Source organism: Oncorhynchus kisutch, linkage group LG2 (assembly GCF_002021735.2).
Source record: "Oncorhynchus kisutch isolate 150728-3 linkage group LG2, Okis_V2, whole genome shotgun sequence".
NCBI classification, from domain to species: domain Eukaryota; kingdom Metazoa; phylum Chordata; class Actinopteri; order Salmoniformes; family Salmonidae; genus Oncorhynchus; species Oncorhynchus kisutch.
Window position 1 is genome coordinate 16,991,019 of NC_034175.2, and position 27,120 is coordinate 17,018,138.

Consider the following 27,120-nt stretch of genomic DNA (forward strand, 5'->3'; position numbering starts at 1 on the left):
ATGAGTTATCCTGGATATGGTGCTCCCACAGGCGGATACCCAGGAGGGGTAAGATCTTACAGACAAGTTTCTTCTATATAAATAAGATAAATGGCTATCGGCAGGACCGTTTAGTTGTCCGGAAGTAGAACTGCAAACCGGTCCTGCATAATATGACATGCGTACATTGCACAGTGTTTTGCGTATACTATTTGTTGTATCTAATACAATTTGTAGGCCTGCCTGCCAATGAATCGCTACCATTGGCAAGCCGTAGCATATCTTTTATGCTTGATGTGCCTCTTTGCTCCAGGGATACCTGTTATTCCCGGAGTGAAGAGGCTTGATGCACTTTTCCGATACAACAGAGGCACACACTCTTACAATATAACAATCTGAGCTGATCAAAAGGTTACATGAAGTGCAAATGCTATGATGGAGTATAGGGCCAACACTTTGTATAAAAAGTGCAGTAGCATATAGGTCAATAGAAGTACTGGTTTTGAATGGATTCATTTCACCCAACCCTGGGAGTGGTCAGCTTCACATAATAGCTGGGACTCACGGTCCTGGTGGTGCTGGCCAAAGTACAGTTTGACACTCTTACTGATTGTAATAAATAATCAATATGAAATCATTCTCAGCCCCTTGACCTCTGCAGAACAAGCTGGCAATGCACTGATTTGAGACATAATTGTCTGTTGTCTATAGACTATTGGTTAGGTAGTTCAGAGTGAGTCATTGGGATGTTCAACTTTAGTCACTTTCATGGCACCTGACCAATGTTGTCACTAACTGTTTCATAATTTTCTATCTGTCTCATTGTCTGTCTGTCTTGCAGCATGGAGGCGTCCCTGCTGGTGGCCCTGGCTTTGGAGGACACCCTGGTCAGCAGCAAGACCCTCTCTATGGATATTTTGCTGCTGTTGCAGGCCAAGTAATAAGACTTTTAGCTTGACATATTGAGCTATCTGCTAATCTCAACACAGTCAAAACAGCATACTGTAGTCTAAAAATGCATAGCGTTGTTTCGGTCTCAATAAGTATTTTTCCCCCTCCATCTGTACCAGCACCAGATGAAAAAGAGCACTGAAGTGTGCCACGAGTCACGTTTCTCCTGCTCCAACCCCTGAAAAAACAGAATTGAATAAGAATTACTTTTATTCACAAAAGTAGTGCACTGGGCCTTTACTAGTCCTGTATTAGCAGACCGATATAGCCATCTGTAGTGTGGGCAAAATATTTTTTCCAGCACATTATCTCTGAATTGATAAATTAGCTCAGTTGGCCAGGTGTGGTGCCTAGTTGGAACAAAATCTTGCAGTACTCCAGGAACATGGTTGCCTACCCGTGTCATAGAGGTTAAGGTGGCTAGAGGTTTCTTCAGTTTCCAGAGGCCCAGAAGGTGGTCTCAAAAAAAGCCTCAATTCTAGATTGAAGTTACCATCATGCCATAGGTTCTCACTTTCCTCCTGCTGCTGCTCCTCTACTTTAACATCCTAGTTGCCCGTTGGGTATGAAGTTTAATGCTAGTTATTACTGCACTGTTGGAGCAAGAAACACAAGCATTTCTGTGCACCTGCGATAACAGCTGAAATTCTGTGTACGCAACAAATACACTTAGATTTTATTTTGATTTGAGTAAAGTCATCAAGCAGCCATCTTGGAGGATGAAGTCGTATTCCTGAGTTACCTAAGCTGTTTCACACATAGAACATCTATGGTTACAGGGCTTTGACTGGATGATTCAATTCCACTATGTCAACTACACCAGATGAAAAAGAGCACTAACTTCCACTTAGTGACTCCCAAATACAGTATGTCAAATAGAGAACATCTCACTTGTCCTTCAAATTGAACCAATCATAGAAGCCAATTCACACATATGAAACCACAAGGCTTTTATTCAAAAATGCATTTTGTCAAGAGCTAAGATGTAGATACTTATATGTAAGTAGATAATGCTCATATACACAGAGAGAAACATGTGTGCTAGAGTCATTGAAATATTCATACACATTTAGGTGTATGTCCTTTTATCTATTCTCAAAAAACAAAACGATAAATGCAACGGCTGTATCACTGCTTAAAATGGACGACCCTTTGAGGCCATTCAATGACACCAAAATCTGAATGAGCAGACATGATCAAAGGTAATAAAGTGTGTGTGTATCAGTTTGTATGATGAAATCAGAGAAGCCTCTGGAATATAAAGCATTGTTAGCTTGTTTAACATGGCATAACATGTTAGCTTGTTTAACATGGCATAACATGTTAGCTTGTTTAACATGGCATAACATGTTAGCTTGTTTAACATGGCATAACATGTTAGCTTGTTTAACATGGCATAACATGTTAGCTTGTTTAACATGGCATAACATGTTAGCTTGTTTAACATGGCATAACATGTTAGCTTGTTTAACATGGCATAACATGTTAGCTTGTTTAACATGGCATAACATGTTAGCTTGTTTAACATGGCATAACATGTTAGCTTGTTTAACATGGCATAACATGTTAGCTTGTTTAACATGGCATAACATGTTAGCTTGTTTAACATGGCATAACATGTTAGCTTGTTTAACATGGCATAACATGTTAGTTTGTTCATTGATTTATTCAAGACTTCTCCCACACTGCAGCTCTATTTACAGTCTGGTAGTTGGCAGCATGGGAGGTTGTTGCTGGGGAGGAGGGAGGTTCTCCCTCCCTGGTTTAGTTGGCTGGGTGGGGGGGTCCCTCTGGGATGAGAGAGGTGAAGAAGGTGCTGATGAAGGACCAGGTGGATGCCAGGAAGCCGTGGTGGCGGGGGGCAGCGGGAGCTGCCGGGTCCTCTGGGCCTTCCTCTCCACTGTCGCCCTCCTCATCCTCCAGCCCTTCATCCATCATCCGCTCCTGAGATGAAGAGAAACAGAACGAGAAAAAGAGAGAATAAGAGAAGGACCATCGGTTTGAAAAGCAAAGATGGAGAGAGAATGTGGCAGAGAGAAAGGAGCAGCTTGGACACAGACAGATCAGACATAACCACACAGACAGAGATGGAATTCATCTTAGACAAGGAGCACCCACCATCTCCTGGATGTCCTGGTGTCGCTCTGCCTCGTCCTGATGAGCTAACCCCGCTCCTCCTCCTCCGGGGTTCTGCAGCTCTGGCCTAAAAGGGAACCAACCAGCCCTGTGCCTAGTTAAAAAACACAATCACAAAATTAGTATCTCACAGACAGATACAAAGTAAACAAGGTCCTTCAAAATGATCCATTCTAATGTCAAACGGATAGTGTGCAGATGAGAACTCACAAAAAGATGAGCAGCATGGCGCCTATCACCATGACGAAGCGGCCAAAGGAGGAGTAAAAATATAAGATGCTGAGCAAAATGGCGGCGCGGGAGACTGTGTACATCCAGTCCAGCCAATCACGGTTCAATTCGTCCTCATTTAGCACGGCCCCGCCCTGGGCATTCATCTGGATATTGGGATTGGCCGGCCTGTCCTCTTGGATAGGGTTAGGGGCGGGGTTAGGCCCCAGGGGAGGCGGAGCTTCATTTGGCTGTGCAGGTTGGGGGGAGTGGGTGGGACTGGGGGAGGAGGGAGGGGTGGAGGGGGGCTGTGAGGCCGCCACTGCTGCTTGACTGGAAGAGGGAGAGATTGGGGAAGTGAAAGAAAGACATAAATAAGTATTAGCTGATAGAAGCTAGTGAATATAACGCATTCCAACGTAGAGAAGTCTGTGGTCCTTATGGGTTGTTAGGATTGGGCCCTAAGTGCAGACGACCCTGACTTACTATTGCATGTAGTAGTGGTGTGCATACATCTGCTGCCACCAGAGGACCTGCATGGGCATGTACATGGGGTGGGGGGGCACACCTGCAGCCATACCCCCCTGTACCGGGACCTGCGTCCCATCTGGCCTGTGGAGGAAAAACAGTCACATGTGCATTCAAAAACTATGCGCACACAATATTTTCTGCATTTTCCCCACCATTTTTAAAAGCTTTAAATGTAATTTCACTTCATTTTCTGACTACGTAGAAACTGAAAATTAGATTAGAAAATTGATCCCAGTCAGAAAATTGATCCCAATACACAAGAACAGTGCTTACCATTGCATTATACCAGTAGAGGAAGGATTTTGAGGGTTAAATTGGGGGAAGACTCCACGGTGCCTTAGCCCATCATAACTTCCTGTTACTGAGGAGGCGGCGGACTGACTGTCCTGATTTGGTGCTGTGGCTTGGGAGGTGGAGCCAGCAGTGTCTGAACTCTGAGTGACAATACATACACCAATCATAAACCAGCAGAGGAAAGAGGAATAAAAGCGTTAATATATTGGTAAAAAACAATGCCATTATGGGAATAAGGACAGCTGCAAAGTAGGGCTGGGCGGTAGAGTATTTTACCAAGTTTGGGTTTTTACTTTACCTTGTATAACAGTATTTCAATGTTTGGTTTGTTAAATGTGTTATGCCTCTCCACCATGTGTAATGGCAGTTGGTTCCTACCCTGTCACAATAGCCTCTTCCTCACTTTTTCATTCATTGTGTCAGACAGTGTGTGTGCCCACTATACTCCAACTTTTGGTTGAAATTTCATTGAATGTCCAAAGCCCTATTAAAAACACTTAGAATGTATGTGTTGCCGCCCCAGGGTCATGCACCAATAATAAAGCATATTTAGAACTTGACATTTCATTTCTATCTGATTGAATTGTTAAGCTCCACAGAATGACTCCACACCATTAGACGTACCCCAGAGCTGGAGCCGGGGTCAGAGGTCAAAGAGCTGGAGGCGGAGCAGTGCGGCGTGGGCGACGCTGGAGGGGTACGAGAGGCACACACCAGGTGCATCATGTGATAACCCTCTTGCTGTAGGTGGAAATAGAGGGTTGGATGTGGGGGGAAAAAGAGAGGGGCGTAATTAATCATTTGATTCTGTCTTGGTGATCGGTGTGAGTGAGAGAGTGAGCGAGCACGAGGGGCAATTTCAGGAAACAGGCTAGAATTCAGGTACAAAGCCAACCTGAATGTTGCTTACAACATTAGATCAGCTATTGTTATACCATCACAGTCTCTTCTGCCTCACGCTCACCCTCTCTCACAAACACAAGGGGTTGGGCCCTATGTAATAAAGGCTCAGCAGTCGGTTGTCTGTTATGTTGAGTGAGATTTCAGTGATATTGCATAACAATTCTAACTTTTCAGATACAGTGTTAGTCCACCACACTCCAAACATCGACCATATGCCACAGCAGAAAAACAGAGACAAGGTGGAGGGTGGTCTTTACCTTCCTGAGGACATCCCTCAGCTGCAGGTGGTCCAGGAGGAGATGGCCCGAGTATACCAGCCGCTGATCCTTGGATGACTAAGACAACACAACTGTCAGTCTGAGAAAGCCTGTTGCAGAATACACAACTAGAGCATTTAAAATCACATATTTTGGGTTAATAAGCCCTAAATGCAAAAAATTACAGAAATGTAACACGTGCCTCAAGCTCTTAATTATGCAAGAACAATAGTGCTGAAAGTATATCAACAAGGTGGTAGGGCAATATTTCTTGCACATACACATGTATATTTATTAATACAGAAGTACTATTGCAACCATTGACCTAAATGTTTCACTGATCTGATACAATGACCGTACATGACATTAGAAACATCTCTGGTTGGAAAATGTGCACATTGTTTTTATGTAGATTTGAGAATATTTGCATGAAAATCTGGCAGCATTTGGATGGAAACACAGTTTGTGTTCCAGAAGAGACTAAGCATCTTCAGATTAGATTACATTAGTTTGGAGTAGATTACACACCTGAACGCATGCCTGCAGCGTCACAAGACAGTGCTTTACAGAATTTTCACATTATGTACAGAACCAGTCAAAAGTTATAGAACACATTCTCATTCAAGGGTTTTTCTATATTTTCGCAGTTTTCTACATTGTAGAATAATAGTGAAGACATCAAAACTATGAAATAACCCATATGGAATCATGCAGTAACTAAAAAAAGTGTTAAATCTAAATACATTTTAGATTTGAGATTCTTCAAAGTAGACACCCTTTGCTTTGATGACAGCTTTGCATACTCTTGGCATTCTCTCAACCAGCTTCATGAGGAATGCTTTTCAAACAGTCTTGAAGGATTTCCCATATATGCTGAGCACTTGTTGGCTGCTTTCATTCACTCTGCGGTTCAACTCATCCCAAACCATCACAATTGGGTTGAGGTCAGGTGATTGTGGAGGCCAGGTCATCTGATGCAGCACCATCACTCTCCTTCTTGGTCAAATAGCCCTTATACAGCCTGGAGGTGTGTTTTGGGTCATTGTCCTGTTGAAAAACAAATGATAGTGGGACTAAGCGCAAACCAGAGTGGGTGGCATATCGCTGCAGAATGCTGTGGTAGCCATGCTGGTTAAGTGTGCCTTGAATCCTAAATAAATCACTGACCGTGTTACCAGCAAAGCACCCCCACACCTCCTCCTTCATGCTTCACGGTGGGAACCACACATGCGGAGATCATCCGTTCACCTACTCTGCGTCTCACAAAGACACAGTGGTTGGAAGCAAAAATCTCAAATATGGACTCAGTTTCTTGTGTTTCTTGGCCCAAGCAAGCCTCTTCTTATTGGTGTCCTTTCTTCGCAGCAATTCGACCATGAAGGCCTGATTCACACAATCTCCTCTGAACAGTTGATGTTGAGATGTGTATGTTACGTGAACTCTGAAGCATTGGGCTGCAGTCTGAGGTGCAGTTAATTCAAATGAATATATCTGCAGCATAGGGAACTCTGGGTCTTCCTTTCCTGTGGCGGTCCTCATGAGAGCCAGTTTCATCATAGCGCTTGACGGTTTCTGCGACTGCACTTGAAGAAAATTTCAGTTCTTTAAATTTCCCGTATTGACTGACTTTCATGTCGTAAAGTAATGATGAGGTCAGGGCTTTGTGATGGCCACTCCAATAACTTGACTTCGTTGTCCTTAAGCCATTTTGCCACAACTTTGGAAGTATGCTTGGGGTCATTGTCCATTTGGAAGACCCATTTGCGACCAAGCTTTAACTTCCTGACTGATGTCTTGAGATGCCGCTTCAATATATCCACATAATTTTCCTCTTCATGTTGCCATCTATTTTGTGAAGTGCACCAGTCCCTCCTGCAGCAAAGCACCCCCTAAACAAGATGCTGCCACCCCCGTGCTTCATGGTTGGGATGGTGTTCTTTGGCTTGCAAGCCTCCCCCTTTTCCCATTTCTCCAAAAAGTACGATCTTTGTCCCCATGTGCAGTTGCAAACCATAGTCTGGCTTTTTTATGGCGGTTTTGGAGCAGTGGCTTCTTCCTTGTTGAGCAGCCTTTCAGGTTATGTCGATATAGGACTTGTTTTACTGTGGATATAGATACTTTTGTACCTATTTCCTCCAGCATCTTCACAAGGTTCTTAGCTGTTGTTCTGGGATTGACTTGCACTTTTTACACCGAAGTACGCTCATCTCTAGGAGACAGAACGCGTCTCCTTCCTGAGCGGTATGACGGCTGCGTGGTCCCATGGTGTTAATACTGGCATACTATGGTTTGTACAGATGAACGTGGTACCTTCAGGTGTTTGGAAATTGCTCCCAAGGATGAACCAGACTTGTGGAGGTCTACAATTTTTCCATTTTCTCTGAGGTCTTGGCTGATTACTTTTGAGGCACTGAGTTTGAAGGTAGGCTTTGAACTACATCCACAGGTACTCCTCCAATTGACTCAAATTATGTCTATTTGCCTATCAGAAGCTTCTAAAGCCATGACATCATTTTCTGGAATTCTCCAAGCTGTTTAAAGGCACAGTCAACTTAGTGTATTTAAACCTCTGACCCACTGGAATTATGATACAGTGAATTATAAGTGAAATAATCTGACTGTAAACAATTGTTGGAAAAATAACTTGTGTCATGCAAAGTAGATGCCCTAACCGACTTGCCAAAACTATAGTTTGTTAACAAGAAATTTGTAGGGTGGTTGAAAAACTAGTTTTAATGACGCCAATCTAAGTGTATGTAAACTTCTGACTTCAACTGTATCTGTGACAAACAGATGTGTATCTGTATTCCCAGTCACGTAAAAGCAATAGATTAGGGCCTAATGAATGTAATTCAATTGACTGGTTATATGAACTGTAACTCAGTAAAATCGTTGAAATTGATGCATGTTGCGTTTATAGTTTTGATCGGGATACTTTGCAGATACTTTTACTGTGGTTATTCCATTGAGAGTTAGACCTAGAGCCGAGCTGGAGCAAAAGCCTGCACACCCAGCAGCTCTCCAGGCGGACGGTTCCCCCGTCCTATACACTCCCCTTAGTTAATGGAATGGTGGGGATGAGGAAACCATAAAATGGCAGTACCCACTCACCGGCTTGCTTGGGTACACATTTGAGATGTGACTCTTCAGTTTCTCCACCGTCCAGTTGAGAAAACAGTTTATTGTCTGGTCGTCATACTTCTGGTTGGGGGCCTTGATAACTAAGGTGACGGGACTGTCAACTGCTCCTGGGTCCATGGTTCATATTAATGGGTGTGTCAAGGGGATGGGAAAGGACAGGGCCCGCCTCCTACACCTGAGGAGGAAGAATCCCTCAGATCATCTTCATCATTGTGATCTCAAGTCCAGCTCAGCCAGTGACTGTTTGACATGGACATTTCCCCTCTAAAGAGCTGTCATTGGCAGGGAGATGGTCCTGTGTCCAATCACGATGTAATCCTGGTGGAGAGTGAAGCAGCTATGTTTCTTGGGGTTCTGTCAAATAGAGAGAAAGTGATTAAGACCATGTTTCTCAAACATCTGAACATTTTGAATGTTCTTACTTGTGGTACTAGCTAGGCTACTCAAATGTATTGACATGCACATATTGACAGTCTCTGGAATTGTTTATGTTAATTTATAATATATATTTTTTTTTTTACTGGGATATTGGCTAGCTAGCTAATACTTTTAAATGCTTTTATAATGTAATTAATGAGGGAGACACAGCCAGTCTTGATGATCACTATCTAATCCTATGTATGGCCAGTTTAAGAAAATATTGTTAGTCAGCATTTGACTATATTCAACAGACAAGTCACGGATAAACACAGACACTGGACCTCTGACACCCCTGACCTAGCTAGCAACAATTCAGGGGGAGACATTAGTCTTCAGAACACCTGTCGCGTTGCGTCATACAGCTGTCAAAACGAGCCATCCAGCCAGACTAGTTAGCGAGCTACTTGTTTATTGTTTACACTAGCCACCAAAACGAGTCTATGTAGAAAGTAATTATATGATGTTAACTACTTTAGCATATCTGACAAATATACGTTCGTTTTACACGAGTGCTGTGCTATCAACGCTCCAGAGATTATTGCTAACTAGCTAGCTAACGTTACATATTAGCCAAGCTAACGTTGCGTTAGCATATCATGAAATGTTTGTTTGCTACTTGTCTTGATAATACAAGCACGTGACAGTATCGGGGACGGGAGGCTTATTCAGACACAAAATTAACTTACTGAAGATTCTTTGTGTATTTTCGACCCCTTTAGACTGCTCCTTGCCAGTTCGACAGTTTTTTTTGGTGGGTCGGGGCGTAATACCGGAAACTACGTAATAATATTCCACTGACAGCTATTGGATGAAAGTCATAGAGAGAGATAGAGGGCACTATATTAACGCATGTGTGTTAGTCGTCCAACAAAAGTATTTGTAAGTATATTAGAAATGTTGATGAGAAATGTACATTTTGTCAGTCTGGGAAATGTGTGTATGAGACATGTTCTGGGTGGATCTTCTGATTTGGTAGGAACATCCATCTTCAAGTTTGTGCTGTTCTTTTTGATAGTGCAAGATTCTCAACTAACGAAAAATGTGAGGAATTTTATAAAAATTCTTACAAATTCTTCTCAAATTAAATCGTCCCACCCCAACCTCATCAATCTACACACAATACCCCATAATGGCAAAGCCAAAACTGATTGACATTTTTGCAAATGTATAAAATTAAAAAATCTATGAAATATCACATTTACATTATTCAGACCCTTTACTCTGTACTTTGTTGAAGCACCTTTGCCAGTGATTGCAACCTTGATTATTCTTGGGTATTACGCTACAATCTTGGCACACCAGTACTTGGGGAGTTTCTCCTGTTCTTCTCTGCAGATCCTCTCAAGCTCTGTCAGGTTGGATGGGGAGCATTGCTGCACAGCTATTTTCAGGTCTCTCCAGAGATGTTGATGGGGTTCAAATCTGGGCTTGGGCTGGGCCTCTCAAGGACATTCAGAGACTTGTCCCGAAGCCACTCCCGTGTTGTCTTTAGGGTAGTTGTCCTGTTGGAATGTGAACCTTTGCCCCAGTCTGAGGTCCTGAGCACTCTGGAGCAGGTTCTCATCAAGGAGAGGCCTCTATACTTTGCTCTGTTCATCTTTGCGATCCTGACTAGTCTTCCAGTCCCTGCCACTGAAAAACATTCCCACAGCATGATGCTGCCACCACCATGTTTTACCGTAGGGATAGTGGCAGACATTTTTTGGTAGCCTTCCCCAGATCTATGACTCTACACAATCCTGTCTCAGCGTTCTACGGACAATTCCTTCATCCTCATGGCTTGGTTTTTGCTCTGAGATGCACTGTCAACTGTGGTACCTTTTATAGGCGGTGTGTGTCTTTCTAAATCATGTCCATTCAATTGAATTTACCACAGGTGGACTCCATACTTGCTAATCTGTTATCCTCATTATAAATGGAATGTCTTATAGAATTATACAGTCTGGCCACACAGGAATGTTGTGTGTGATTTACAGATTTTTTTTTTTTACCCTGTCACTGTTTTTACTGAATAACTGAATAGGACCGTAAGTTCACTCCATTGTTTTTGTGTGACAGTGCTCTCTTTCACGTGGCTGGAACTAAATTTAAATTCCATCAAATCAGGAGATAAATTGAAATGTAAGAATGAATAGTGTCATTCCTTTTCAATTAGAAAGTTTTCCATTTTGGAACTAGAATTTCAATTTGCTTTCACCGGGTGTCATGGAGGACAGGTATGTTTGTCAGGAGGGGTGGAGGGGGTATTACTGAAATAGACCCCTGTAGTTAGTGGAAACGTTTGTCAACGTGACTCCTGCTGGAGCTCTCCTCCCGATGTAGTGATGCCCTCGCCATAGGGAAAATAACACAGTAGTGAAGAATAGATATTGGATATTGAGACAGAAATCCGATTCACACAGATTCATTTAGTGCAGACACAGCAAATTCGCATAGACAAGTGAGAGCTAAATCAAGCCCAGACAGGCAGACATGACAGAACGATAAACAGAGACCACAGACAGACAAGAAAAGAAAGACAGACTAAAAATAAAGACCTTATGGAATTCAATGTTGGCCAGAGTGACAAGCATGTCAATGCCCAGGAAGCTTTCTCCAGAGACATCCACAATGAAGTGTTTGAGGCCACAGGTGAAGCGGTAGCTCAGGGTGTAACCTATAGACATAGAGGACTCAACATGGATATTTTTTTATTTAACCAGGCAAGTAAGAACAAAGTGGGCCAATTATGTGCTGCCCTATGTGACTCCCAATCACAGCCAGACTGGATTTGAACCAGGGACACCTCTTGCACTGAGATGGAGTGCCTTAGACTGCTGTGCTACTCGGGAGCCCTCATTTATAACTCGTTTTAGCATTTCAAAGTAATTTTTTGAATGTCATAAAAACACTTGTGCTTATATTTAAGTTATGATACTGACCAGTCTTCTTGCAAAGTTGTTTAAACTGGTTGGTCATTATTTATTACTTTAAGTCGAACATTTTATATTGGCAACCGTGTCAGCATGCACTCCACCCGCCCACCACAGGAGCCACTAGTGCGCGAAAAAAAAAGCACATTCTCATCTAGCTATCCCTATCTGTTGCAGGTGTGGTTTCAGAACAGGAGAGCCAGAACCCTGAAGCACAGGGACCACCGACTCCCCCTCAGCCAGTCAGCTCACCCTATCCCCAGTCCCTTTCTACCTACACAGTCTTTCTCCAAACTCCTCCATGGGATCAAAGATGTGACCCGCCAGGTCTGACATAGAGAAAGTCTCTCATTACCAGCCGCTGAGCCACAGCCAGATGCACAAGGAGGGAGAGGAGGATTGCTTCTACTGTCCCTCATCTTACCCCCCCTTCCCGCTCTCTCCGGGGGATGCCGGATACAACAGTCCCTCATTCAGTGTGGGAGTGAGACACGGCAGGCTCCTGGGCACTAGCTCTCCAAGTGCTTTGCCAGAAGTACGATTGTGGAACGTTGCCCAGGAGTTCTCGTTCTGCTCCCAGGGCGAGGGCCAGGCCTTCCACTACTCACCTCCATCTTGATTTCTTAATCTCCAGTACACCCACGGTGGACTCCAGTCCGTTTGTGCCAGCAGAACCTTCGACTCGTTCTCCAGTTGACCTACCTCACTGGAATCAGCCTGTTGCGACATAGGAGTTGAGAACCCCAATCCCACAGACCAGGGTTTCCTGTACAGGGAAGTCTCAGATGAGTACTCAAGTCCCTCCGGGCTCTTTGATGCTATGCAAGAAGCCCCACTACCTGAACTGTCTTCCCAGTGTGTGGAAGACATCTTTGAGCAGATATAGATGGAGCAGAGTTCAGTGGAAGGACCAATAAACACCCCTGCCTTATTCTTAAGTCTTCAATTGCGAGGGTTGCCAACACTCCAAGTGTTGGGACCCTGGGACCCACGTATTTACTGGCTATAAATGGTGAATAATTTAAGTAGAATAATAGACTGACAATTTATTTTGCATAATTATCTCTATTTATTGTATTTATTCCAAATAAAACACCTCCTTTATGTGAACTGCTGCATTGGTAATTTATTATCTCATAGTTGACAATGAAATAGGACCAGTTCATCTTTATTTAACTCAAGTCAGTTAAGAACAAATTTGTATTGCCTTGTTCAGGGGTAGGGAAAGATTTGTACCCTATAAGCTCTGGGTCTTGAACTTGCAACCTTGCGGTTACTTGTCCAAAGCTCTAACCACTAGGCTACCCTTCCGCCCCACAACATCTGCAGTAATTTGAGTCTAATTTATGAGAAAGCTTTTAAATCACTCTTCCTTTGTCATTGATAGATTTGAGAGATATATTTTTTGCAGAGACTAGACTACAACCAAAAACGGCGGAACGTTGTTGGTAGGCGGAACGATTAAATTGGTGTGATGTTTCCTAGACGTCGGGAAATACAGATGGCCATCACTTCCGGATTTGCAGTACGCACGTGAGACAGTTAGAAACACGTTTGTTTTGCAACTATTATATTTATCCAGATGAGTTAACAAAGGCGTTAACAAAATCAAAATCAAGTCGTTGGAAGCAGATATCTCACAGGTAACTTAATGTGGTTTTATTTCTTCCTGCCTTCATAGTTGAAATTAGCTTTGTACCTCAACCAGAGACCTGGTCTCAGAGCATTTCGTATTATACTGTATGTAAATCCGACACACTCCATGTATACTGAACAAAAATATAAACTCAAATGATGCAACTATTTTACGGAGTTACAGTTCATGTAAGGAAATCAATCAATTTAAATAATTTCATTAGACCCTAATGATGGTTTCACGTTACTGGGCAGGGGCGCAGCCGTGGGTTGGCTTGGGTTAGCGTAGGCCCACCCACTGGGGAGCTATGCCCAGCCAATCAGAAGGAGTTTTAATCCACAAAAAGGCTTATCACAGACAGAAATATGTCTCAGTTTCGTCTGGGTGGCTTGTCTCAAACGATCCCGCAGGTGAAGAAGCCGCATGTGGAGGTCCAGGGCTGGCGTGGTCTGAGGCTGTTTGAACATACTGCGAAATTCTCTCCAACTATGTTGGAGGTGGCTTATGGTAGAGAAATTAACATTAAATTGTCTGGCAACAGCTCTGGTTGATGTTGCTGCAGTCAGCATGCCAATTGCACACTTCCCTAAAATTTGAGAATTCTGTGGCATTGTGTTATATGACAAAACTGCACATTTAAGAGTGGTGGCCTTTTACTGTCCCCAGTGTTTTGTTCAGTATATGATGTGTTACATTTCATATGTATTAATTTGTGAATGTCCATCCATTTCGTATGATATATTACAAATTACAATTCGTATTATAGCTTACACATTTGCTAAACTTACAACCTTCCAGGCTAGGAGTTAAGGTTAGGAGTTAAGTTAACATGCAAAGTAGCTAAAAAAGTATTAAGTAGTTGAAAAATTGCTAAAACGCTCAAGTTGTCCATGATGAGATTGGCATCTGTGGGTGAGCCTCAAGTAGACTGGAACTGCCCATTTTTTTCAGTGGTAAACTACCTGAGTAAAACATAATTTATTCACCAGCTTTGCCAAAACTCTCTTTGATGGTTAGTTAGTAAGGGAACTAAAGTCTCCTCCTGCCAATTCTCCTCTTATGCCTCATGGTCCGAGTGGCTCTACGCTTCATGCGGACTGGGCGAGTAGTTGATTGTCTACGTCTGGGCATGATTATTGTTATACCCACTGAGGAGCTGTACCTGCGCTTTTATAGGCTTTGCCTTGGTAGCAAAATGATGTCATAATGGCATTGACATTGACATGACACAACAACTGGCATTCCAAACACAACAACTGGGGAAATAGACAAAAGGTCCTATTTTAAACAAAGTACAGCTTATAAAGGCTTAATATACAGTATACATAAAGGCTTCACAAGCACTACATAAATACTTAACAAATCATCTATAAGCATGCCATACTCTATAAATGTTGTATAAACATATTGCGTTATGTTATTTTTAGCATTTCACCCTTTAGTAGGAATGGTTATGTCACACTTTACACACCATTTATAGAGTATGACATGCTTATAGATGATTTGTGAAGTATTTATATAGTGCTTATGAAGCATTTTGTATGTTATATAAAGTCTTTGTATCAGTTGTGCTTCGTTTAAAGTGGGACCCAAAAATACAACTCAATATTAGGAAAATTTGTAATGTTTGATATACTCGGTGTAAAGTAGACAATACCATGTGGGAGGACGACACACTTCTTTTGAGCCTAAAAGGAAGAAAAGCATCCCAACATTTTAGGAAGAGATTCTCCCTCAGCTCAAAATCCTTAGTGTATTATAATACAGATGTAGACATTCATCTTGTCCTATATCTATGTGCCAATATCTTATGACATACAGTACAACTGGATATAATGACAGATGTGTCTATTTAATTTCCATGGAGCCTTAGTTCAATATCCTATACGATGGAGGCAGTCTTTTACTCCGCTATGTGCCAATATCGTATGACACATACCAAGCCTGGATATAACCACAGGTGTGTGCTGGTCCTATTCTGTCTATAGGTCTAAATGTAACTCCCATTCTTCCAAAGTGTTTATGACCGAGACAGGAGGTGATCTTTCGGTCAGACAGCCTCCTGCTAGATTTTTTTTCTGAGGTGTAATAATACGATAATTACAACATGACCTAAAAGCTCCTCTTCTCACAGATCTTCCTCCTTCGTTCACCTATTCCCTCTATCCTCATCTCTTCTCTCTTCCCACATCTCCCTCTCCCTCCCTACTCCCTTTACTTATTCTCCCTCTATCCTGCTCTCTTTTCCTCTTCTCTACTCACCTCTATGCTTGCACGGGTACATGTAGCCCCATTAGAAGAAGCATATGCAGAAAGCAGGAGAATCTGTCATTGCTGCAGATGTAAGATGTCTCTGAACCCAGGCATGGGATCTCAGTAGCGAGCCCTAGTCGCTGTGCCCATCAGTGACGTTGCTCTCGGTGCTACGGTGTAGTACTCTCTGCCCGGCAGTGGGTGTCGACCCGTTTCCTGGGCTGCAGACATGACGTGTTCCTGCATGGAACATACAGTCAGTGATCTATAAAGAACTTGTACTATAAGAAATATTAATACATGCTCAATGTATAGGCCTAACCTTTCTATGGTAGTGAACTGCCACTATTTTGTTAAACCATACTGAACTCTTTACTATAGTGGCGTGTCATTCTACTATGCCTGTGACATGGGAATCATGCATACTTGGATACATCCAGTATAGCCTTTGTATGGAAGTGAACTTCCATAGTTCTGTTAGTGGAACCATGTAGTATGTCAAGTCCTATTAAATCCAGTAGGCTACAGATAAGCAGTAGGCTATATATCCTGTCTACCTGACTGCTCTTTTTCATTGTCTGTCACCTCAGGAGCTGAGAGACTTTAGGGTGGTCTGTTCTCTCAGTATGTTGCAGATCTACTGACAGTGTAAGGTACTCTAACCTGACAGAGCCACATCTCCCCCTGTTGAGGGAAAAGTGTACTTCTGCAGTTTCCACACCATGATAAGCATAACCACTGTTACTGTTAACTTTAAAACACTTCATAACTAGGGCCAGGAGATTTTCCTGATCATGTGACAAGGGATGTGAACAGGAAAAACCCTAGACCCTATACCATCAAACTGAAACATGACCATTTTCATATAGTCCAATGACTGTTGCTCAACAAATACACACAATAAACTCTCTATGATGTCCAAAGTACTGTACCCATTACCAGGGGTTCTTAAACCTTTTTAGCTTGTGACCCAAAAGAGAAATGGACCATTCTCCCAGGACCCAAATCGTCATCCAACGACCCGAATTAAGAAGAGATTGTGGGTGATTGATAGATATATTCTCATAACTCACGGCCCACCTCTCACATGCCCAGGGCCCAGTTTGGGTCCCAACCCATAGTTTAAGAAACCCTACATTAAACAAATGTTTTGCCAACATGTTGTGCCATGTTGAGCACTTCTGATCATTTACGCTCTGTTTAATTTTTGGCTCATTAATTGAAGAAATCCCTGGGCTTGTGTAGTTCACAGAAATTGCATTTAAGTACCATGAATAATGATAAATGTTTAGTTTGACTAAAAGCTTACGATTGCTCCTAGTTTCTGTGCTCACAAGCACCAAAGGAAAGTAAAAATGTAATGCATTTAATTGGCAATCACCAAGAGAGAAGGCCCTCATGGGTATTTTGCAGCACCTGTCGACAGATGGCGCTAATATTCCTCTTAGGTTGTTTTTCAACTGCGTCCAACGAATTTATGCAGTCGGCTATACACTTGTCATGTTCCCAGGTGACCGGCTTGTACATAAAACATCTTCCATTCAGGCTGCAATGGCGTCAAATTCCCTTACGTAGCTTTAATTGGCGAGCCGTTATAAAAAGGAAAAATATGCGTACCACCACCACCACCAAAAAAAAAAAACTAGTTGCTAATGCTACTTTCTTATTTTGAAAAGTGTAGTGTTTTCTCGACTTTGGAAAGTTTACCAACTAATTTGTTTCCATCGGGCCTTTCCTGACATTTTGTTTTATCCTACATGTACATCCTACAAAAGGTTGGCTGGAAGCCTGGTTAGTTGCATATCCCATCCCTGCATTGAGGTATGTTTTCCAGCCCATCTCTCGCCGGCTCTGCAGTGTCTAAATCTAACCATGATGGCGTTCCGACTCCAGTGCAACTCGGTGTGAACAAGCGTGATAGTAGCCGGAATCTGCTGGATAGCTGCATAGATTCCAGTTGAATGCAGTTGACAAAAACGATGTTAAAGGAACAATAGCGCCAGTTGGGCTAGAGTTGACAGCAGACTAGAGTTTTTGAAATGAACCTCAGACTCCTTTGTTGCTATGCGTCAATACTTAAAAAATGTACATTAAATCCTTCCTATGTTTGTCCTCTGTTGCGTGCCTTTCATAGTATTTCAGTCAGTGGTTGTATTTGATTAAGGTTTTATTCAAATGTGTGAATTTCAGCAAAGGCCCGCAACAACAGAGGATGTACATGGGTTCATTTAAAAAACTGGAGTCTGCTCTCAACTACGTGGAGGAGTTGAGGTACTTGGCAACAATTGGCTACAATTTGTATGCCAGATGATGTCATATCTTAATAATACGTTTCCATTACTGGGCGTTACAGGTTAGCTTAAACAAACGTTGCCATAGTCAAATTTTTCTTGACAATACTTTTTTTCCCCGAATCAAGAAATTATCTTAAGTCTTTGTCCAGTTGCTGGTTGTTCTCCAAAGACCAGAGACTTTTCAGAAAGATATTAATTCCACGTTTTGCACTGAGTGACGTGTTCCCTCGCCATTTTAGCTGCCAGACATCTTGCATTTCCCAACATCTTTGTAGAAGTAGAGGGCAGCGCATCACACATTGCGACCAAAACAAAGATGTACACACATGCAAGAGGCCTTTCTCACTCGATACAAAACTTGGATGTAATATCTTTCTGAATATTCTGTGGTTTTCAGAGAACCACCTGTAACCGGACACAGACATTTCTAAGGTACTCTTTTCACCGAATCAGAACAAAAAAAGTGTCGCCAAGAACAGTTAAGTTCAAATATATGGCAACAGTTTGTCTTAGCTAACCTGTAACCTGCTGACGACGCGAGCGGTGCAAGATAAATGTATACATGCGTCTGCGTGGCCAGGCGCTAAAATATAACTTGGTTGTATTTGTGATGCTCAACGCCTGCAATCCCTCCTCTCCCATCTCCTCATTGGTTTTTAGGAGCGTATACCCACGTGGGTGATTGAAAGAGGAACTGAGGTCCACACTCCGTTCATCTTTGTGGTAATGCACCGTAAAGTTGGTTGCCAACCGCCAAATAAAGTCCAAAGAAACCTGAAGGAAGGAGGAGAGATGACCTGAAATTAATTTGTTTTGACCTGTCCCCAAATTTATATAATTGGTTCAGAGTTTGTTTTGATTTTTCAACCTGCGTGTCATGATTACGTCTGGTGTGGGTGAACAAAATCAACTGGTGCACGCAGACGCACGCGTGGTTTGGTCAGCCTGTAATGCCCAGTAATGGAAACGTATTAAGTTATATCACGTTATCTGGCATACAAACTGTGGCTTACGTTGAAATGAGCTCAAAACTAAATCTGTTTGCATGGTAGCTAGCTAGATATGCAGTTAGTGTATTAACAGTCAGGAAGTACAAAAAGAGACTCCTCAACACTTGATTGATGAGTAAATGTCGTAATACAAACACGAAGACGACTGACGAACTGGTCGTCAAATGAGGAAAACAATTTAGGATAATGTGGTTACATGTAGTTGATTTGTCGGTAGTGGTGCTCCCATAACACCCACTAGCTATTTGGACCGGAACGATACCAGTATCTCAATCTTATTTCCATGGCAGAAATGAAAACACGAAGCTGGTAACTCTTTGGTCCTTTAAAAACTTGCTGTATGTAAAATCGTCCCGGTCCTACAATCTATGTTGTGAGCTGTGGAAAATGCTTGTACAATGTGTAGCATAGACCAATTTGCTGCAGTTACTTTTATATTGGCCATCACCATCACCTTTTACTGATACTTATTTCAGATTTCCATGAGTTGAGTGACCCTGCTGTTACTAGCAAATGCACTACAACCATTATGGGCAAGTTTCTTGACATACTGTAGGTAGTTCACTCTCATACAGGGAGGTAGTTGGAACTATCTAAATGATTGTTACATGAAGCACCTAATTAAGTGGGATGTGCATAAGGCAAAGCTACATTTGATCCTCCGAGCTTCAGTTTCTGACGTGTGTGTGATTGTCAGATAGGAGAAGATGGAGGGAAAGGAGCCAAAGAAGGAACAGAAGCGGCACCAGCAGAAGCACAGCGGGCCCAAGGCGGAGAGGAAGAAGAGCAGGAAGCAGCTGGGAACTCCAGCCGGAGATGATGAGCGCAAGAGGAACCCCAAAGCGTTTGCGGTCCAGTCAGCAGTGCGCATGGCCAAAACCTTCCACAGGTCAGCAGCATTCATATATACATGCCCCACTATACTACACTACATGAAAAATCATCCCACCATCCACTTTCATGTTTGCATTTTTATCATTTATTTAGTTTTATTTCACAAGGTTTACATAGTATATTGTTGTCTTTTTAGTTAGTGTGACACTAATCTGTGGTTTTACAAGTTCTTAGAAATAGCCACAGGAGTGAATGCTGTTAACATGTATCTTGAGTGTTTCAGACAGATGGTCAGATGTTGAGATTTAGAAAAGCGGTGTAGAGGCAGCAGCACAACAAGTGCAGACAGACACAGTTCAACATTGTAGGAAACTATAAACACTGTTCTTTCCCCTCTCCTAGAGCCCAGGACCTAAAGGCCAAGAAACATCACATACCCCTGGTGGACCGCACCCCTTTAGAGCCTCCCCCAATAGTGGTGGTGGTGGTAGGACCCCCCAAGGTGGGCAAGAGTACCCTCATCCGCTGCCTGATCAAAAACTTCACCCGGCAGAAACTAGCGGACATCTGCGGGCCTGTGACCATTGTCTCTGGTGAGCTGAGCTTGGATATTTCTTACTGTATTGAGATCAGTTGGGTCGTATTCATTAGTTCACACCATAGCAAAGCAATTTGCAACCGAAAAATGAACACAAGCAGTTCTTCTTGAAAAAGTTAAGGTAGTCCCTCCCTGTTTTGTCATATTTGCTTCCGTTTAGTTCCTAGTGAATACAACCTTGTGTGACCACAGAGCTGTCATTTAATGTGTTGTGTTTACCTTGCGTGACCACAGAGCTGTCATTTATTGTGTTGTGTTTAGCTTGTGTGACCACAGAGCTGTCATTTATTGTGTTGTGTTTAGCTTGTGTGCTAACGCCGCCGCACCACCATCTTCATTTTCCTTTCAGGAAAGAAGAGGCGTCTTACCTTCATTGAGTGTAGCAATGACATAAACACAATGATTGACTTGGCAAAGGTTGCTGACCTGGTAAGTTCATTTGTGTATGGTGATTAAGGGCAAAATGTCTGAATTTTAAAGGCATTGATGACAAGATAGAATTGTACTTCTTATGATATTGGAATACGTACAGTGTCTGTTTTGATGCCTTATTGTTGGCTTTTTAGTATATTTTATCATGCTACAAAAATGCAGTGTTGGCATCAACACTTGTGAGTCCCAAATTACATCTTATTCGCTATGTAGTGCACTACTTTTGACCAGGGCCCATAGGGCTCTGGTCAAATGTAGTGCACTATATAGTAAGTAGGGTGCCATTTGAGATGCACATATCTGTGACAATTTAATTTAACCCAGATTTCCCTACCAAACAATAAAAATAGACTTGACGTGGGGCTATCAGTGAGCTAAAGACTGACATCCCTGTGGTCCACCAGGTGCTGATGCTCATTGACGCCAGCTTCGGCTTTGAAATGGAGACCTTTGAGTTCCTCAACATCTGCCAGGTGCACGGCTTCCCGCGCATCATGGGCGTGCTCACCCACCTGGACTCGTTCCGCAACAACAAGGCCCTTCGCAAGACCAAGAAGCGGCTCAAGCATCGCTTCTGGACTGAGGTCTACCAGGTCAGCACCAAAAGATTTTATATTTGGCTTCACACCATAAATCGTATTAGCAATTGTGTGTGTAAGGTTGAGGGAGTCAGTGCAAATAGTCTCTTAAAATGCAGGTGAGTACAGGTAGACGGGTCTGTGCAGGTAGACAGCTTAGGGTTAGCTGCTCAACAGTCTTATGGAGTGGAGGTAGAAGCTGTCTCGGAACCTGTTTGTCCGAGACCTGATACTCAGGTACTGCCTGCCGGAAGGTAGCGGAGAAAGCAGTCCGTGGCTGGAATCTTTGGCGATCTTCTGGACTTCCTCAGAGACTGCCTGGTGTAGATGTCCTGCTGCCTGCATGACTGGGCAGTCTTCACCACCCTCTGTAGAGCCTTGTGGTTCTGGCCGGGTAGTTGCCGTACCAGGCGGCGATGCAGCCAGACAGAATGCTCTCAATGGTGCACCTGTAAAGGCCCCTGAGGATCTGAGGGGCCAAGCCAAACCTCTACAGCCGTCCTGTAGTCTACAATCACCTCTTTGGTTTTGTTGAGGTTGAGGGAGAGGTTATTGTCCTGGCACCACTCTGCCAGGGCTCTAACCACCTCTCTGTGGGCTTTCTCGTCATTTTCAGTGATCAGCCCTATCACCGTTGTATCGTCAGCAAACTTGATGATGGAGTTGGTTTGGCAGGTTTTTTTGTGAAGTATTTTTATTGGCTTTCACAAATGTATTCAAACAGTACAAATCATGGATAATATCAAAAGCAACAACATCTGAACACCATACTGTAACTAACTATTTACAACCTATAGCTAGCACATTTCATGTTTAATTTCTTGGCAAGTGCTGAGATATTTCTGATGTGCTAGATAAACCTTGGAGGTACATTTGCAGAGTTGGCCAGTCTGTGCCAACCCTGCACGTCCCTTTCATACATCCTGCAACTCCAATTTTTTCTCTTGTGCTATCGAAGTGACAAGTTGACTTGTGATTTTCTTAGGTTTGTCTTGATAAGACGTAAAAAAAATTACATTAAAAAGATGTACACTGTCAGCTTGCATGTTGTAAATGTGTTAAAGTTATGAAGGCTAACAATCTCATAAACATGGCATGCGGTCTTTCTCTGAACCTAATCCAACACAAGTCCCTTTCCTGAACAGTGTTCCACGTTCCCTCTTTGTTCCCACAGGGTGCCAAACTCTTCTACCTGTCCGGTATGGTGTACGGAGAGTACCAGACCCAGGAGGTCAAGAACCTGGGCCGCTTCATCTCCGTCATGAAGTTCCGTCCGCTGGTGTGGCAGCAATCTCATCCCTACGTCGTGGCCGACCGGTGAGTGTCAGACCTTTTAGAGCAATGTGTTTGTAAAGGAAAGTAGCTAGAATAGATTCCGAGTAGAGAAAGTGACATGATACATGCTGTTGAATGGTGCGTGTAACAGAGCTGTTTTCTAATAGAAAGAATGTTTATGGTTTGTGCGTGTGTGTGTGTTGTGCACACTTGTGTGCCTGTGAGTGATGGATCCTACTACCCTGCTTTCATCTTCACTCTGTTTTCAAATGTTCTTGTTGAACTGTACCCCTTCACTGTCCCTCGATCACATTCACCATCTACACAGCATGGAGGATTTGACGGACCCCGAGATGGTGAGGGTGGACCCCAAGTGTGATCGTACTGTATCTCTCTATGGTTACCTGAGGGGGACATACTTGAAGAATAAAGGCCAGGTCCATATCCCTGGTAAGTATGCTCATTGGGTTAAGAGCAAATAAGAATCTGAGCCCTTTTTAGGAACACTGACTTGTGGAGAAGAGATGAATTTAATACTGCATCAAAGCTAGTACATATTGACATGCACTATTCACATTCACCAATGTATTGTGCAAATAAACAGCATGTGGTTACTGCGATGGTGTTTTTGGGAAATGTTTCACTCCTACAGTGGGGTTTTGTGGGGTGGGGTTTTGAAAACATTGATTCAGAAAGCTATATTGTTTTAACATTGGGCAATTTGGTTTGAAACCTAACACGTGATGGCACCCTCTGCAGGTGTGGGGGACTTTGCGGTGGCAGACATCAGCTTCCTGCCAGACCCCTGCGCTCTGCCTGAAGCGCAGAAGAAGAGGGCTCTGAACGAGAAGGAGCGGCTGCTCTACGCTCCTATGGCAGGGGTCGGGGGGGTCGTGTACGATAAGGACGCAGTGTACATCGACCTGCCCGGCGGCCACGTCAATCAAGAACAGGTCAGTTCCAACCCCTGGGCCATGTTCAGTAAGACACAGAAAAGGAAAATTCTTTGAAACAGTTAACAAAAAATAAAAAACAATGTATTTTTATTGGTGCTGACTTGTTGCACCCTCGACAACCACTGTGATTATTATTATTTGACCATGCTGGTCATTTATGAACATTTGAACATCTTGCCCCTGTTCTGTTATAATCTCCACCCGGCACAGCCAGAAGAGGACTGGCCACCCCTTATAGCCTGGTTCCTCTCTAGGTTTCTTCCTAGGTTTTGGTCTTTCTAGGGAGTTTTTCCTAGTCACCGTGCTTCTACACCTGTATTGCTTGCTGTTTGGGGTTTTAGGCTGGGTTTCTGTACAGCACTTTGAGATATCAGCTGATGTAAGAAGGGCTATATAAATACATTTGATTTGATTGGTCAAAGTCAGGTAGTTGATGGATGTGATATGAAAGTGCCCTTGAATATAATTGACTACTGTTATATACAATGGCTTGAGACTGTCGTAATGAGTGTACTAAACCGAAAGTGTCAAGGGCCATTGAAAATTTCCTCTCCCCTGAACCTAGATCATGTACAGAGGATTTCGGTAATATGTATGTGTGTGTGCACACGTTCCTATAATCAGTTACTTCTGTCCCGTGTCCACTAGGAGGAGGTCCGTCCCACCACAGAGTTGGTCCAATCCCTCATCAGTACACACACCACCCTGGATGCCAAGATGGCCGCCAGCAAAGTGTCACTGTTCACAGGGGCGGCTGCCCTGACCCCCGGGGAAGTGGAGGAGGAGGAGAATGAGTGAGTGATGCTCAGACAGCAACGTCTTGGAAATCTCAAATGACACCCTATCACATATATTATGCGCTACTTTTGAAAGCCACTATGGAATCAGTTGAGAGACAGCCCTAAACTCATTGTTACAATTGGTTAAAGACTAATTGTCAAGAGTCGCAGCCCTAAACTCATTGTTACAATTGGTTAAAGACTAATTGTCAAGAGTCGCAGCCCTAAACTCATTGTTACAATTGGTTAAAGACTAATTGTCAAGAGTCGCAGCCCTAAACTCATTGTTACAATTGGTTAAAGACTAATTGTCAAGAGTCGCAGCCCTAAAATCATTGTTAAAATCTGTTTTATAAACAGATTGTTTAAAAGAGAACCTCATCGTCATGTCAATCTCATGGACTGTCAGTCCTTGCAATGTGAGAGTTGCAAAATTTCTCCAGTCCTATCGTTCAGCTTTATAGCAAATGAAGTGGCTGCCGTTTTGTTCTTTTATGAAATAAAAAGTGGACTCTTGAATAAAAGCATATAGAAAATGATATACATTTTTGCCTCTGACTTGTGTTGGTCTCCATCTTGTCTTACAGGCTGACGTCAGGACCCCAGGAGAGCCGAGTCTGGGACCCTGAGACGCAGAGAGAGAGGAGGAAGGCTGTCTTCACTGAAGAGGAAGATGATGATGACAGCGAGGGTCGCAGTGAAGAAGAGGGGGATGAGGAAGGAGAGTCTGAAGAAGAGGGTGAGGAAGATGAGGAGGGAAACAAAAGGGAAGAAGAAGAAGAAACGGTTTTGAAGAACAAGGCAAAGGACAAAACTGAACCAAAAGAGAAGCAAGGAATAAAGACCATCCCTCCGGCGAAGAGACAGAAGATGGAGGAAAGGAAATTGGGGAAAGAGCCAGTGGTGGAGGTACCTGCCTTTGCAGACAGTGAGGATGAGCTGGAAATGAGTGAGGAGGAGGAAGGGGGGAAGGGAGAGCAGGAGAGTGAAGGAGAGGAAAGCGATTCGGAGGGGGAAGAAGATGAAGAAGACAGTGCAGTGGAAAAGGGTGATCTCAAACCGATAGACTCGGGTCATTGCTCGGAGGAGGAGGATGCGAGTGACTCAATAGAAGATGACTGCGAAACCAATGTCTCGGGCAAAGAAGGCAAGAAGTCGAATGCCACCTCCAAAATGGAAGAGGAAGATGAGGAGATGGAGGGAGGAGAGCTGTGCTATGAAAGTGCAGGTAATATTCTGTCTATTCAGCGTAGTTTCATTGTGGCCCCTCCCCCTTGTCTATACTACCTCTTCAGGGTCCACAGATTTTTGTTCAATAATGCTGCTCTGAATTGAGTACCAAGTTGAATACTTGAATCAGGTGTGTTAGTGGCGGGCTGGAACAAAAACCTGCACACACTGGTGTATGCAATATTGTGATGCACCTTACCCCCTACAGTTGTCTGTTGATTTCAAAACCTGTAGATCTGACCGGACTGGATAGGTTTCTTGCCTTGTGATAGGATCATCTAAATCCCTATCTAATCGTATTACATTTACAGGAGTGCCTAGGAGCTACGGGTCGATTTAGCATTCAGAATGCATGCTTCTTCTGTCTGCCATATTGCTTTCACCTTGTGAACACTGATGGGGAGGGGAAGTGGCTAAATGGAACAAGAACCAATAATTAATTTGACCGTGTTTCTCAGGGTCACTGCGGTGGAAGGAGGGCCTGCAACAGAAAGCGTCGGAGGCATTTCTACGGCAACAGCGCTCCGCCCCCAACCTGCGTAAACTGGTGTATGGCACAGGTAACGTCTCCTCCTGGGTTTCAGTAACAATATAAAACGTTTTCCCTTTTATCCTAATGTAATGGCGGATCTTGTTTGTTGAGCACTGGTGTATTCATTAATGCACACTATAGCGATAAAAATGGCCGTTTCTTATTGACTATTTCGCCCCATTTGCTTCCGTTTGTGCCTAGCCTTGATTTCTGACTGACTACGTTTGTTTCCTTCAGTGGCAGAGGATGATGGTGATGGGGGGGAGGATGAGGAGGAGCTGGGAGGGCTGTTTCGAGTCAGCCGCCCCGAGAAGGGCAAGAAGCATCGTGCGGACGGCGTGGACTGCTCCCGTTTTGACCCCGATGCCGCTCGCAATTGGGACCTGGAAGAGGTAAAAGAAATCTACAAAACCATATTGTAGCACCCCTTTCCTTTGTCCCATCTCTTTTACTACAGGGTTTATCTTCCTCTGGGACCCCAAGGGTTGCACATTTTTGTTTTAACCCAGTACTAGCACACCTTATTTGGTACTGGACATTTAAAGTGTGGAAAGACCAACAGTTTGAAGAAAGGCATTAGGTGTTAGGAGCTATGGATGGATGCCTCCATCCATTCATATTCTGACCTAGGTTGGGGTCAATACAATTTAGTTTCCATCAATTCAAAAGATGAATTAAACTTGAATATTTTTTTGTAATTGAGATAAATATTGTGTTTCAGATGCTGGACTCGATACGGGACTGTTTTGTTACAGGGAAATGGGAAGACGATCAAGATGCTGCTACATTGCTGAAAGAGGATGGTAAGGAGTTGCTGCTCATTGTTCAATACTGTTGGGATTGTTTTCATGACTTTCTTTTGGTCTTGTCCTTTTTAAAAAGTGTTTTATAACTGCAGTCTGTCCCATTTTAAATGAAATCTGTTAAGGTCGACTCCTGTGTGCACATCAACTATGGTAAGCAGAGAGCAATTGAAATT

The 27,120-nt window shown here is 43.2% G+C and overlaps 2 protein-coding genes across 3 annotated transcripts in view; one reads left to right on the forward strand and one right to left on the reverse strand.

Annotated features, from left to right (window-relative positions):
- Positions 1 to 1,855: 1,855 nt before the first annotated feature.
- Positions 1,856 to 9,622, reverse strand: LOC109908244 (homocysteine-responsive endoplasmic reticulum-resident ubiquitin-like domain member 2 protein). 2 transcript variants are annotated; one of them, XM_031789058.1, is made up of 9 exons: positions 9,509 to 9,622; positions 8,373 to 8,756; positions 5,262 to 5,339; positions 4,726 to 4,842; positions 4,081 to 4,241; positions 3,763 to 3,888; positions 3,277 to 3,609; positions 3,049 to 3,160; positions 1,856 to 2,874 (listed from the first exon to the last, which is right to left on the reverse strand). In XM_031789058.1, exons 2-9 carry the CDS (start codon positions 8,517 to 8,519, stop codon positions 2,695 to 2,697), a joined length of 1,254 nt encoding a protein of 417 aa, XP_031644918.1. In that variant the 5' UTR covers positions 8,520 to 8,756; positions 9,509 to 9,622; the 3' UTR covers positions 1,856 to 2,694. The 2 variants fall into 2 exon arrangements, with proteins under 2 accessions (XP_031644918.1, XP_031644924.1); XM_031789064.1 differs by having other exon boundaries at positions 5,262 to 5,371.
- A 3,609-nt stretch (positions 9,623 to 13,231) lies between these two features.
- bms1 (BMS1 ribosome biogenesis factor) overlaps positions 13,232 to 27,120 on the forward strand; it is a 31,291-nt gene continuing 17,402 nt past the window's right edge. The window contains exons 1-13 of the mRNA XM_020506845.2: positions 13,232 to 13,377; positions 19,625 to 19,816; positions 20,164 to 20,354; positions 20,709 to 20,788; positions 21,196 to 21,384; positions 22,544 to 22,686; positions 22,973 to 23,094; positions 23,404 to 23,597; positions 24,249 to 24,394; positions 24,967 to 25,607; positions 26,068 to 26,169; positions 26,379 to 26,533; positions 26,863 to 26,944. Of these exons, the coding sequence (XP_020362434.1) occupies positions 19,635 to 19,816; positions 20,164 to 20,354; positions 20,709 to 20,788; positions 21,196 to 21,384; positions 22,544 to 22,686; positions 22,973 to 23,094; positions 23,404 to 23,597; positions 24,249 to 24,394; positions 24,967 to 25,607; positions 26,068 to 26,169; positions 26,379 to 26,533; positions 26,863 to 26,944 (2,227 nt within the window). The 5' untranslated portion in view covers positions 13,232 to 13,377; positions 19,625 to 19,634. The remainder of the gene's footprint in view (positions 13,378 to 19,624; positions 19,817 to 20,163; positions 20,355 to 20,708; positions 20,789 to 21,195; positions 21,385 to 22,543; positions 22,687 to 22,972; positions 23,095 to 23,403; positions 23,598 to 24,248; positions 24,395 to 24,966; positions 25,608 to 26,067; positions 26,170 to 26,378; positions 26,534 to 26,862; positions 26,945 to 27,120) is intronic.